General features: G+C 34.5%; 1 protein-coding gene across 11 annotated transcripts in view; it reads left to right on the top strand.

Moving 5' to 3' along the window:
- The window catches only part of RYR2 (ryanodine receptor 2), an 826,096-nt gene that overhangs the window by 708,510 nt on the left and 102,162 nt on the right, over positions 1 to 15,424 (top strand). For all 11 annotated transcript variants that reach the window (XM_072637850.1, XM_072637853.1, XM_072637851.1 and 8 more), the window contains 3 exons: positions 4,089 to 4,188; positions 6,277 to 6,356; positions 13,124 to 13,200. In XM_072637850.1, the coding sequence (XP_072493951.1) occupies positions 4,089 to 4,188; positions 6,277 to 6,356; positions 13,124 to 13,200 (257 nt within the window). The remainder of the gene's footprint in view (positions 1 to 4,088; positions 4,189 to 6,276; positions 6,357 to 13,123; positions 13,201 to 15,424) is intronic.

The following is a 15,424-nucleotide window of genomic DNA, read 5'->3' on the forward strand; positions in this document are numbered from 1 at the left end:
ATTAAGAGTATTGAATAAATAGGACAACATAATTGTTTTCTCTGTAATGAAAACATACTTTCAGTTTCCTCAAAGAAGTAACATATTCCAAAAGCCTAGCTTTTTAGTTTCCACAGCAGTAAAGAGTATCCAGATTTCTTTTTTGTTTTATACATTAATGATCTGAATCAATATCATTAGCAAGTTCTTGCCACTTTATTTTCTTCTTTCTTGCATATAATTATCATATTTAGTTTTCTATCCATCAGTATCTTTTTTATTATTCTTTCTAGAAAGTAAGGAATTCATTCTGTACAACTCTTCTCTATATCTCTAGTATATTGTGAGTCATTTAAAAACATATCAAATAAAATAACATTTTTATTTTAAAACATTATTTCCTCTTGGAATTAAAAACATATAATTCACTTCATGAAAAGCATATTCTCTTTTAGATCACAACTTGCTTCCTTAAGGTATGTGGTAGAAATCTTAAGGTAAATATGATGGAATTTTTCTCAGCAAACATGGAAGACTTGAAAACAACTATACTGAAGATTATTGGTCCCTGTAGGAAACATAATCAGTCAGATTCAAATCATCAGCCTTTAGCTGGAAATTGCCACTTGTAAATTCTAGCAAGTACTGAAGATTGTCCTTTCCCGAAAGAAGGAATCTACTGTATTGGTCAAAAAATTCTAGTTTAAAATATGCGTAACCTTCTCTGCTTTGGAAAATAGGATTAGAAAAATTCTGACCACCAAGAAATAAAGGACCACTGTTATTTCTCCATGTTTTCTTCTGTCTTCTTGGTCTTAACTTTAGGGAGACTATTGAAGATGCAGAAGCACTGTGCTCTTTGTTAAGAATTGTCTTATTTTGTTTCACTCTTTTAATGCTAATAGCTTCAGATACACTCAAAATATGAGATAGAGATTTGATTGCAAACTTGTTACTCTGAAAAGAAACTTTTTTGATTAGTATTTCAAATTCAGATAATTCAGATCATGTCTTGTTTTACTGATAAGTGAATCTGCTCTTGAGAGCTTCAATTTGTGATAACATCTAATGATTCTTAATTCTCTCACTTTCAAAAATCCACATTCTTTGTCTGGGAATAAGTTTAAATTAACTTTATTTTTTTTTTCAAAATGCTTCCCTTCTTCTATAAACCTGACAAAATCCCACAAGTGTGGAAAAACCCAGTGGTCATTTTAATTTGAGATCATATTGAAATTCAGATAACCTGAAACTGAAATTAAAAGCTACTTCTCACACTCAGGTGTGCTTTTTCTGTTTTTAACCAAATCTGTGATTTAATTGATAATGGGAATTCTCAGTGAAGTATTCCTACTACCAATAAAGTTTGGCACATGCAGTGCATAACTTTAGGAACTCACTTGGGGTAGTGAGAAGTTTGTTGTCCAGGGTCACACATTATATGTAAGAGGAAGAGCTTGAGCCAAAGTATTTCTGACTTCAAGGACGTCTTTCCACTGTGCCATGCTGCCTTTCATAAGAGATACTCTAAATTAAAAAAATAAAAATAAAAAAATGGCTCCATAGAATTATCTCTGAGAACACCAGTTGTTGGTTTCCATTTGACAGTTACTCTACAGTATCCTGGATTTTATTCTGATTATAATAACTTTTCAAAAAATTAAATCATTCCCCTAAGATGCCAAAATTAAAGCACTTTCCTAAAATTTGGTAGAAAAAACAACCATGAACTAGAAAGAAAAGTGGAAATACTTTTGTAGTAAATTGTATTTTTCCCCTGACTGTTGTATCCTAAAGTAAAAGAAATCTTATTTTCTTCCACTTAGTTCCCATTTATTATCCTAAACCTTTTTATAAGACTTTCAAGACTTGAAAATTATGATGTACTTCTCAGTAATAAGGGATTCAATAAAATAGACCAGGCAATTCTTAGAGAAAATGATGCACTAGAGAAGAACTACTGATTGCTACTCATTCTAAAAATGTAGACAATAATAGTGTACAGAAGGGATAAAACTGACCTGGCAGATCTTCTCACTCAGCATACCTTTTACCTAGAACTTACTCAAGTGAGTCTGCATCTTCCAAAAAAAAAGTACATAAATGACTCCAGTGCTAGGTGCTGTATATACAAAGCAATAAATAAGAGTCTGCAAATGTTGTTTATAGTCAATGTACCTTGTCACATTCATCTAATGTGGAGAAGACCAGGAATTTAGAATTTATAATCCAAGATATTCCATCTTGGAGCATTTCTACTCACCTATGCCCATGTTTGGCCGTTGTTTGTCAAGTCAAACTGAAGGCTGTCTTCATTTTTTCTCTTGTACCAACATTGGAACTGACCCTTTCTCTACCTACATCTCTTCTCATCCCTTGATTCTTTTGCTGGTGGTAATGGTATGGTGTTTGTGTTCATGTGTTTTCTTACCACTCTTTTATTGAAAAGCTCTTCTTTAACAAAACATAAGTCATTTAAGCTGGAAGCAAATACTGTAAGCAACTCTAGCAGTGGAAGGAAAGTAAAAGATTGTTGGGTCTAAAAAGAAGAATCAAATGTTGCTCATCAGTTTTAAGCAGCACCTGAAGAGCAGACAAAAGGGTTTTCTTTCAGTTTTCCTGAAACTGTGTTGTAACAGCAATATAGTTTTGTGTATGTGTGTGTGGTTTTGTTTTTGTTTCGTTTTTTGACTTCACAGGAAGAGGTTTAAACATGAAGGCAAACCTTTTAGATGTTAGCATGGCTACATATAAAGCAAAGCTGCCTTTTTTTTTCTTTTCTATGCTTCCATTTAGGCCTATCACATAATTTAAGAAAAAAATAAAAATTAACCACAGGAGTGCTAACTGTAGTGTGAAAAAAAAAAAAACCTGATCAATTTTGTTTTCGCAGCACGATATTATCAAAGATTTAAGAAACAAATTTGCCAGCCTCGGCGAGAACTCTCTGGTAACAGCATAAATGTCTGTGTTGGTTGCTTTTGATTTGAAGGTTTCTTTTTTCATTTGTTTGAGCCCATTTATTTTCCCCCTCCTTTTAGTTTACTTTATTTTTCATATTATGTAACTAGCAAGCCTTCATTTTTTAAACCTCTTCCATCTTCCAGTGTCTATTTTCCGTACTTTGGATGGAAAGTTTATGGCAGCAAAGCTGTCACTCTGGCTACTTCTGCTGCAGCTGTTCCTGCTCTTAGGTCATATATGTTTTGGCCGTTGTGTTTTTGGACATGATACTAATTGACTGTTTCATGTCCCATTGACTAAGCTTTTCTACCACACCATTCTGATGGACTCGCTGTCAAAGGGCTCTATGCAACTTTAATTTTGCAACTTATACTGCTTAGTCCCGTCTCAATTCTCCAGCGAACTGGATTGCTCAAGTGAATGATCATACTAGTCTTGAACTTGCTGTGCCTTTATATTTTATTTTTATTTTCTTCTTTATGTTTTCAGTGGTAGTTTAAATGGAAAAGAACAAACTTCAATCATTGCTCCAGCAGCGCCATGCAGTATCGTTTGTTACCACCAGAGAATGCAAAATATAAAGGCACATTGCATTCTTTATTGTTTGGGGATCAGTGTAATTGGGGTGATCAATATGATAAGCACACTACTTAGTTGAAATCTACCTCTTTTTTTATATTAGCTTTCAATTTTGGTTAAACTCTAAGATGTCTCAGATCAAGCTTTTCTGTGATTCAGTGACAACTTGCAACTCGAGTCATTTGCTGAGCAGTATCAAGTTATGGTCCATGTCATGGGAGATTACTAAAAATGTGAAAAATAAATGCACAAAAGTACAATTCAAAAAGTACACGTTTAATGAAGTACTACAAAACTGTGATACTTACTTTGGGCTGATCAAACAATTCACAATTGAGAAAATCCATCTTAATAAACCAGCACTAAAAATATATTGATAAAAGTAAAAAAGGGGCAAAAATGAGTTGAATATGTTGGTATCTGTTCAGTAACGTTGTTTGTGTTGAAATGGTTCATAACGTTGTCATAGAGCCCATACATGAAGAGATTACTTTAAAATTACGGTCTTTAGACATCTTTTATGTTCACTGATAACCACAACATAAATGATTGGGATTTGTGTTCAGGAAAAAGAAATGGAAAAGCAAAAACTCCTATACCAGCAAGCACGATTACATGACAGAGGGGCTGCTGAAATGGTGCTACAGACGATCAGTGCCAGCAAAGGTAAGGACCTTTAAAAGGCTCTCCCTTAATAGCCTTCTTTCCCCATTGTGATCTCTTTATGTAAAATTCTCTCACTTATGTCCACAAAATTGTTCTTTTAATGGGCATTTTAGGCTCTTATTTATCAAATTTCAACTTTTATCATTTATTGAACCCTCAGCTCATTTTCTCTTTTCCCTCATCTATAAAGATCTTCCCTCACAACTCTTACTGAAAAAACCTGATCTCTCTCAGCATTTTGAAATCTGTCCATTGTGTCCATTAACAAGTTGTTTTTTTTTTTAATCTAATATGTGTCAGGCACAGGAAATAGAAATTGAAAAGATCATACTTGCCCTCCAAAAGCTTACTTTATGCCAGGGGAATATAATACATTCACGGAAAATGAAGTATAGTCTGTATACAAAATAAATACACAGTGATATAGGGGAAGATGTTTAAGAGGAAATCAGAAAAGGCCTCTTGAAGGAGATGAACCTTAAACTGAGCCTTGAAAGGAACTAGCATTCCAAGAAGTATAACGGAGGGTGTAGGGCATCCCAGGTATGAATAGCTGAGGCAAAAGGTCCAGAGGCAGGAATTGGGATGGAGGACACAATGTCTAAAAAGGAGGAAATGTATCTTCAACTTGGAAAGATAGGCCAGAGTGAGATTGTGAAGGGCTTTAAATTCCAGTTATATTCCAGATAAAATCCATATGTTATTATATTCTAGAGGTAATGGAAATCAAGTAATGAGGTCGAACTTAAATTTTAGGATTATCAGTTTGGCAGCAGTGTGGAGGCTGGATTGGAGAGGGGAGAAGTTGGATATAGGAAGCCCAAGTAAGAAGCTATTTCAGTAGTCCAGAGCCTGGACTAAGATTGTTGTGGTATAAGTAGAGAGTAGGGAACAGTTGTGATAAATGCTTAGGAGAGGTAATCAACAAGGCTTGGCAATGGATTGGATATTCAAAGTGGGAAAGAATGAAAAGTCAAGAATGACTCCTAGATTGTAAACCTGGTAGAGGAATCAAAGTTGGTACCTTTGATAGAAACAGAGAGGAAGAGTCAGTTTCAGGGTGAAGAGACATGTTGAGAGTTATAGGGTTAAATTACTCCCTGAACAAACTGATCATAGAAATAATAGTTATTGATGCTAGTGTTTTTCATTTAATCATCACCCGAAGTTTTCTTCTAAAATCAGTGTGTCAGATCTTCAAGAATATATGGATATAATATACATAAAATTCTTGCATTATTAATGTTACTTAAACCCACCATGTTAGTTTAATGAGGAAACTTGGATGCACTGAAATGGGGAGGAAAGTGGTTCCTTCATTAAGTATCCACAGAAACAAATTCACCAAGCCTCCATGTGAATTAGTACAAGGTGGATCATATGCTCTGTCAACATACTCAGAACTCATCCCTCATTGGCCATTTTTTGCATTATACTCATAATGCAAATTATTGAAGTAATCACATAGTTATGGAGATGATCTTTATTTCTGCTTTGAGTATGAATGAAATTCAAATATTAATATACCATATGGTACGGTTAACTTAATTTTTAAGATCTGTCAGTATTAAGTAGATCTTCATAATGATCTTTAAAAAAAAAATCTTTAAAATAAAGTCTTATTCCACATATATTACTTTTTAAATTATTTCATCACATGTGTTCAGTTTTGTAACCTAAGGCTTTAGGCTACTATTATTTTAAAAATAAGTTGGTCCTTCAGACCAAATATACCCTATTTTTTAATATCTTTTCTAGATAGTTTTTTTTCCTCCCTGCAGATAGGATACCATATTGAGTTTATTTTGCAAACAGAGGAGCTGATATTAAAGTTCCATAATAGATATTTTTTTCTTTTATTAAATGTTATGCTGCTTCTGTTCTGTAAACAAACATGTAAGGCAGTGATAGTGATATTGTGTGGAATAGTACTATGGTATTATTACAGTCATCATTGCTGGTCAATAAGGTTACATAAAAGAACAATAGCAATAATTATATAAGTTGGTAGTACATGTGTTCTAGTCAGAATAAGTTAGTACAATAGACTTAAAGTGATCTAGAAAATAATGCCTTTATGTTTTTAAGGTGAAACTGGACCAATGGTAGCTGCTACCCTAAAGCTTGGAATTGCCATCTTAAATGGGGGAAATTCTACAGTACAACAGGTAATTTCTTAAAATCTTTCTAATTTTACCACGGCCTAACAGTTTATGTAACATTAGTAACTGTGTAATATAGTGTTCTAAATGAATAGAATATATAATCAGAAATTTGGTAAATAGGGCAGTCAGGAAAAAGTGATTCAAAAAATATCTCTGGTACTATAACCATGACCAACTTATTTAACGCTTTTGATTCTCATTTCTCATTTATAAAATATTTTTACCTACTTTCAAGGGTATAAGAATCTAATGAGATAATTAATGTATTGAGGATACTTTGTAAATTTTGAAGTGACCTATGTGTCATTACTACATGATACATTAATATATAGCGAGGTTCTCCCACTTCTCACCCTCATCGCTAATAATGAGTTAGGTGCTTTTAAGTAAATAGTAGTTAAAATTACCCAAATAAGGGTAAACTCATCTGAATACTTATGTAATATATTGAATTTTTTAAATGGCTAACTCTAAGTCACTTTTAGTTAGTGACATCAGTTTAGATACTGCATTTCTTTTCATTTTATTGGTATTGATATCATTTGTTTTTATAACATTTTCATTATCAGATATCCATCTCTCCTCTACCGAGTGACTCTTGCCTTGAAACAGATTTTATTTTTTTTTAAAAAGAGCAATAAATAAATAATTTGAATGATTGCATTAACTGAATTTGACAGTATATGAAAAATTTCACACTGGTAGTCCCTTACCTCTACAAAAGAGGGAGAGTCAAGTATTTCTCCATCAATTACACAATATTCTCTTTGTTGTTCTTTCCATTTCCATTGTTGTAGTGATTATATATATTATTTTCCTGGTTCTGCTCACTTACCATTGATTTATCGTATGGCTTCTCATGCCTCTCTGAATTCTTTATTTTCATCATTTTTATGGCACAGTAATTTTCTGTCCCATTCATGTAACAGCATTTGTTTACCTGTTTCTCAGTCAACAGTTGTCTGCTTTTTTTCCAGTTCTTTGTTCCCATAAATATTGATTCTGTGACTCTTTTGGTCTACCTTGAACTTCTTTTTCCACCTTTGTCTACTTTAGAGTATATGCCCAACAGTGGGACCTCACAGTCATACACAGGGTATGGGCTTTTAGTCATTTTTAAGCAAAATTTCAAATTACTTTCTAGAATGGATGAAGCAGTTCATGACACCAGAAGTAGTACATTCATGGAACTGTCTTTCCATATCCCCACCACCATTCATTCTTCCCATCTTTTGTCACCTTTGCCAGTTCTCTAGACATGAGGTAGAACCTCAAGAATTGTTTTAATTTGTATTTCTTTTTTTAGTGATTTGAAGCATCCTTTCATATAGCTGTTAAGTTGAGAACAGTTTTTTCTTTTCCATGTGCAACACCAATGCAGTACCCACAGCAGCAACTATGGATATGCATGCATATTTCTAGGGTAAATTAGCAAAATAAAAACTCTCTTCCTCAAAGACAAAACCAAGACATTTATTCAGACACCAGCAAGCCAAATCCATCATATTAACAAGGAAATCTCTACACATTATCAGCGCAAGGAGCACAGTCACCCTGAACCTTCCCTCAGTCAGGCCTCCCAGCAAGTAAGCTCCCTTAGGCAAAAAATTATATCAGACTTTTCATAAGTATGGCTAGACAGAAAAGTCTGAGCCAAACCAAAAAATAGAGGTGCGTTGTTATTGTATTTTTGCTTACTTTGAAGATCTTTCCCACCCATTGATAGGCCCGTGTGACCTGCTTAAATCACAGAGAAGCCTAAGTCACATGCGGGGAGGAGCTTGCTTAAAAGGTGGAACAGGGAGGATAGAGTAGAGTTGGGAAGAAGTTGGTGAGAGCAGTAGAAGGGAAGAGAGGGAGGATGCAGACAGACAGACACCTAGTATTGTGTTTGCTTGTGGAAGGCTCCAACAGCGGGGGAAGGCTTGGGCATGAAGTTGTCCCCTGCAGTGCTAATGAGTATTGACTTCTTGGTCACTGTGACAGATTTGGCTTTCTGATGTCTGAATAAATGTTTTTCTTCTGCCTTCTCTGTAGGGAGTCTGTTATATTTTGCGATTCAGAACTACACCAGCATATTCATAGTCACCCTCGGTGCTGTGACTATTGCCTTGGAGATACATTTGGCATGCAGTACTAGCTGTCTGCCTGTCTGCGTCCTCTCTGTCCTCCATTCTAGCTGCTTTCACCAACTTTCTCCCAACTCTGCTCTATCCTTCCTGTTCCACCCTTTCAGTAAGCTCCTCTCCCCCTGTGACTTAGGCTTCCATGTGATTTAAGCAGGTCACATGGGCCTATCAGTGGGTGGGAAAGATCTTCAAATGAAGCAAAAATACATTAACAATACAAGAGGCAATCATAAAACATAAAATAGACATTCTGACCATACATTTTTGAAGTTTTTTCATGAATAAAATCAATGAACATAGAAAAAAATGGTAAAGTAGGAAAGATATTTACATCAAATATTACTAATAAAAGTTCTGCATAATAAAGTTATACAGGAAAATGATAAAAATACCAAGAACCATTCCCTGGTAGATCTCTTTGACAAACAGATAAGTAGTCAAAAGGTATTAATAAGCTGTCTTTAAAAGAAGACTTGTAAAATCTAAATGAAAGCACCTAGTTGATGCAGTAGAAAGGACATCTGGGCCTGGAGTCTGAAAGACCTGAATTCAGATGTAGACTTGGACAGTTACTAAATGTATGTAACTCTGGACAAGTTGCTTAACCCTATTTGCCTTCATTTCCTCATCTGTAAAATGATCTGGAGAAGGAAATGGCAAACTACTGCAGTATCTTTGCCAAGAAAACTCCAAATGGGGTCACAGAGAATCGTACACAACTAAAACAACCTCTAACGATCACATAAAAACATGATCCAAATCACAAATGAGTAAATGAAATGCAAATTATATAAAAACTATGAAATTTCACTTTTCTTTGTGTAAATTGACTAAGATAATAGGCAACTAGGTGGCATTATGTAAATGTTAGATATTATTATTATCATTATTTGATGAGAACAATCAGTGTTGGCAGAGAGATGGGAAAACAAAATAATAAAAGAATTTACTTGAAGAAAAAAAGTCCAGAATCTAGAAGGCAATTATGATGAAAAACTATGAGTAAAGGGGACATAGCTAGAAGAAAGTAGTAAAGAGCCAAGTCTCTGATATAGGTGATTTTTTTTTATTTAAAGAACTTGTCATAATCTGTCCTAAATCAAACTGCTCTCTTCAAAACAAATTTGCATATCATATTTTAAAAATACATTTATTAAGGTCTTTTCTTTGTCATTTCCTAACTCATCTCTAGATCAAAGCCTTTTTTTGTGACAAAATTAATTTTAAAATCTCATATAGATATCAAATTCTTACAGCAGCCCTCAGAGGTAGGTGCCATTATTACCCCCATTTTATAGTTGAGAAACTAAGGCAGATAGAAATTAACTTGCCCTAGTCACTTGACACATAGCTTGGAAGTATCTGGTGTTGGATTAGGCCCAGTACTCTATCTCCTGTGCCAAATGACTGCACAAAATCGCGATTAACCTGTCCAGTACCCTTTGATGCAGAAATGCCACTACTTTGCACATATTCAAAGGAAGTCAAAGACAGAAACAAAGTTCCAATATATACCAAATTATTAAGAACATTAATTTTTCTAGTAAAGAACAGGAAACAAAATAGATACCCATCAATTGGAAATTGGCTGAAAAATATGTGAATTAGTGAAATAATATTATACATTAAGCAATCAAAAATGTGACCAATTTGAGAAATGTGGAAAATTTTGCATTAATTGATGCAGAGTAAAATGGGTGAAAAAATACTACATAATTAAAACAACGTAAATGAAACGATCACTAAAAGGAAATTGAACTTAATTTAAAAAGAAAAAATCATTAAAGGTCCTAGAGACAAGATAACAAAATAGATATTCTCCCTCATGACAGGTAGTTAACTGTAGCACAGAATGTTACATACAATGTCAGACAGGAGTTCTATTTCTCAAATATCCACATTTCTCAATTTTTTTTGAAGAGAGCAGTTTGATTTAGGATAGATTATGACAAGTTCTTTAAATAAAAAAAATCATCTATGTCAGAGACTTGGCTCTTTCCTACTTTCCATTTCTGTCCCCCTTGCCTAGAATATTCTCCTCCTTCACTTCTGCCTCTTAGTTTGTCTAGATAGCTTCCTTCCAATCTTGATTCACAGCTCAAATCTCACTTTGTGCAGGAGGCCTTTTCTATTGCCTCTGGTCCCCTTCTCCACCAGACTCTTCCCCTCTCAAATTACTTTCCCTTTCCTCTGTATATATCTTGTCAAGTACCTAGTTATTTACATGGGATTGACTCATTACAGTGTGATTCTCTGAGGGCAGGTGCCCTTAGTCATTGTCATATCCTCAGTATTTAACACAGTACCTGCCAAATGGTCAGCACTTAATGAATGCTTGCAGACTGACCAGAGTCAAATTATAAAGCTTCAGAGGACCTGCAAATGTTAATATGCTATTCTCTAAAAACTGGGGGATTTAAGAGTTTTTTAAGTGTCTGACTTTCAGGAAAATCTTCTCCTTGCAAAAGAACCACCATGGAAATTTTTGCTGTGATTATGTTTGATAGACAAAGGCATCCTTATTTCCTTTATTATAGACCCTCACAGTGTTGCCAGCCCCTTCTTTTGGCTTCTGAAGTTCTTTTGACCTATAGGTCTGTGCTCCCAGGATCCTGTGGTGTTTATGCTGAGGATGAATCATCCTCTTTCTCTCCCTGATTTTAATAAAGATAATGCCTCATCTTTTTTATACTATATATTTAGTCATATGGATTTAACTGCTAGAATTGTATTGTTATTTGGAAACCTTCCTCCCGAGCCTGTAGAATTAAGAAAATGTGGAGTTCACGAGGCACCCTGAGAGACCCATCTAATCTAGTCTGTTCTTTAACTCCAGGTATTAAGTTTCCATAACCTTATTGTACTAATAAGTAGATGAGGCACATTTCTTTGTCCTCTAGGCCTAGTTAGTGGTCTTATACCCAGCAGGGTACAAGATCAATAAAACATTAGTCACCAGAAGTAGATTTCTACTTAATTACCAGTTAACAAATATTTATTCAGTACCTGCTATCTGCTAGGTGCTGGGAAGCAAAGAAGGATACCATCTCTACTTTCAAGGAGCTTGTGTTCTTCTGGAGGAAACGACATGTACATATTTTCTCTATATAAATAGTTATAGAGAGAATATGCATGCATTTACGTATATATATATAGACAATAAATATACATACAATTAATGTGTTATATGCATATGGACAGAATATATACATATACACACACACAATAATTACGTAACATATATGTACATGTAGAATGTACAATAGACATAATTAGATAGAATAGGTACTAGTGGTTGGGCATATCAGGAAAGCTTCCTGTAGATGGTTGTATTTAAGCCCAGTAAGGTGGTTTACATATTTGACCTAACATTGTTTAGGATCCAGAGAGTTATTATTTTCTTATTTATTATCATGAGATCATAGATTTAGAACTTGAAGGATGCTTAAAGGTCATCTAGTCCAACCCCTTCATTTTATGCTAAGGATGCTGTGGATAATAGAGATTAAGTGACTTACACTTAGGGTTGCACAGGTACTACATTGCAGAGCTAGAATTCAAAGTTAGGTCTTTTGATTCCAAATTTAATGCTCTTTCCAGTTGATTGTATTTCTCCCCCAAAACTGAGACGTGTGATGGATCTTTATCCTCGTGGAAGAGTTGGTCATAATTTTTGAGTGAACTTGTTTTCCATATATTGTAATCGTTTAAAATTTTGATAGAGGAAATAATTTATTTATAGTTTTCCTATGCAAGGTGATGGGGCAGCTAGGTGGTGCAGTGGATACAGCACCAGTGCAGGAATCAGGAGCACCTGAGTTCAAATCTCACCTCAGACACTTGACACTCACTAGCTGTGTGACCTTGGGCAAGTCACTTAAACCCCCGTTGCCTCATCCAGGATCATCTCCAGTCATCCTGATGAATATCTGATCACTGAATTCAGATAGCTCTGGAGGAGAAATGAGGCTGGTGACCTGCACAGCCCTCCCTCACTCAAAACAAAGTCAAGTGCAATTATTTCTCTGACGGCATGATCTTGGGCAATGAAGGATGAACACACATATATGCAAGGGATGAAAATGTATCATATATATTGTTTAAGAATTAATCCAATTAATGTTTTTGTCTCCTGATTCTGAATATTCTAAGAATGGATTGAAACAATTTTCATAGTTGAATTATGTGATACTTTACAAGGGTGATAATAAAGGGAACTGAATTTCTAAATATGGTACTAATTAGAAGTATTTACAATTTTCAAAATATATATAATGCTGTCTTTGGAAACCATTTTTATTTTACTAATCTTTTTGGAGTCCTCTCCAAATTGACCCCTCTGTGATTTATTTGGTCTAGAATCTCAAAAACTTTATTCCAGATTGCTCTGAGGGTAGGGAAAAATATCTTATTTCATTGATGTTTGTGATGTTCATGGAAAGACAGCTTCACTGTTTCATGGTGTGTTTATTCACTCATGTATATGAATTTATCGCTACGTTGCTTTAACTTATTTGACAATATTTCATTGCAAAGATATTAGTGTTCTTCATATGCAAGGTATATTCATATATATTGATCAAAATGATCAAATATTTTGTTTTATATTCAGTGAGTATGTGGTTTATATATTTGCTGTAGAAAATGCTTGACTACCTCAAGGAGAAAAAGGATGTTGGCTTCTTTCAGAGCCTTGCTGGCCTGATGCAGTCATGTAGGTAAGAAAATACCTTCTTTCAATCAATCAACATTTTTTTAGACATTGTAAAAGTGTAACATATATAGTATTTCAAAATGAAGAAGGATGGTTTATTTCATGTAGTTATACTTCTGAAAAAGGAAGAAATATTGAAATTCGAAGTGACTTCCACTTTAATTCAATAAGCATTCATTAAGGTCCTGCTTTATGCAGGTTACAATGTTGGGTGTTAATTATGCAAAGACTAAAAAAAAATATTCCCTACCTTCAATGAATTACATTCTAATGGGTGCATAGTACATTTTTAAAAAATCATTTTATTTGTTTTCAGTGTTCTATAATCACTTCCATATATCTTAGATTTTTTTTTGCCTTCCTCCCCCTTCTTCCCCCTTACCTCCCCACTCCCTCCCAGAGATGGCATACAATTTTATATGCATTCTACACATACATTCCTATATAATATATTTTCATCTTAGTCATGTTGCATAGAAGAATTAAACTGAATGGGAGAAATCATAAAACAAAACATAATACAAAAGAAAATGATCTGCTTCATTCTGTGATCAAATTCCATAGTTCTTTCTCTGGATGTAGAAGGCATTTTACCTCAAGAGACCATTGGAAATTTTTAATGTCTGCATAGTACATACTTACAGAAGTAAATACAGAGTAATTTAAGGTAGGGTAGAACTCTAATAGAAACAGAATAGGTTTTGTGTAGGAGGTGGTGTCTAGATGTTGCAAAAGGTAGAGTTAAAGTGGCAGAACATTTCAAACCTGTATGATTGCCACCAAGTAGAAAATGAATTGTTTTGCATAAAGAAGAGTAAGTAAATCTATTTGACTAGAATTTCAGTAAGTAAGATGGTAAGGAGAGAGGTGATGTGAAATAAGGCTAGAAAAATAGGCTAGTACTGATAAGGTCACTTAAAAAAATGGTATATAGAGAAGAAAGAGTCTTGGAAGAGACTCCCAGTTAGACAGAAGGATAAGATTGATGATCAATCAAAGGGTACCAGAAGGGAGTTGTCAGACAGATAGGAGTGGAACTAGGAAGAGCAATATCACAGAAACCCAAAAAGGAGTGTATCCAGGAAGAAATGGTAGATAACAATCTAAAAAGCTGCAGAGAGGTCAAGAAGAATGAGGCCCAAGAAAAGATGATTACATTTAGCCTTAAGAGATCATTTATTAAGTATTTACTATATTTGAAGCTGTAGGTTGGACCATAAGCATGTAAATATACCTATGACATAGACCTGGTTTCTGGGGGATAGAGATGTGGGAAACACAGTGATATGAGATGGAGTGCCATAAATGCATAGAAAACTATTATGAGAAATTTCAAGAGGAAATTGATAATTTTCAGATTGAGGAGGGGCTTGAGAGTGGGGAAGCCTTGATGGAGGAGTTTTCCCTTGAAAAAAGCAATGAGACAAAGTTGATTTGAGGCTTGGGGGAAATGGAGCCTAAACAAAAGAACAGATATGATAAGGGAGGGTGAAAATGGGGGAGGAAGAATGATCTGGTTTGACTAAAACAATATTCCTAAAGGGAAGTCATAAACAATAAGGTTTGACTGACAGATTGGAGCCACATTTGGGGGCTAGAGGTAGGACTTTAGTTTTTGAATTAGGAATTTATACTTTTTAAAAAATATTATTTTTATTCTTCTTAGAAAATATGAATATTTTGCTATACCAGGAAGAGCAGAAAAGATAACTATATATAAAAGATGAGCTGTTTTATATAGTTTGGTTTCTTTAAAATGTGCATTAGATTTAACATGCAATTAATAAAATTAATCCAAAATTAAAAGGTGATATGACAGTTCCTACCCTCAGGGAACTCATAATCTAATGGGAGAAGATATCACATAAAAAGAAATTGAAAAAGCAGGGGGGAGAGAGGGTTCTCAGTAGTGGAACCATGATAAACTCTTGTAGCCAGGGTGAGAAATGATCTGAGAAAGTGTGCATTAGAGTTGAATTCACTTTACAGAATGATGAGTTTCTGGAGATCATGAAATCCAGGATACCAGCAGGCTAGAAAGTGAAGTGAATAAGAATGCAGGTCTCTGTGCTTTATTCTTCAGAGGAAACCACTGAAGTTTTTTGGGGAAAGAAGTCACATGATCAGAGCAGTGTATCAGGAAAATATCAGCAGTGTGAAAATGGTGTAGCATAGAGGCAGAAAGACTTGTTATGAGGCTAGATTATTATAATTAATCTTGGTGAGAT

The sequence above is a fragment of the Notamacropus eugenii genome, chromosome 2, assembly GCF_028372415.1.
Source record: "Notamacropus eugenii isolate mMacEug1 chromosome 2, mMacEug1.pri_v2, whole genome shotgun sequence".
In the NCBI taxonomy this organism is placed as follows: domain Eukaryota; kingdom Metazoa; phylum Chordata; class Mammalia; order Diprotodontia; family Macropodidae; genus Notamacropus; species Notamacropus eugenii.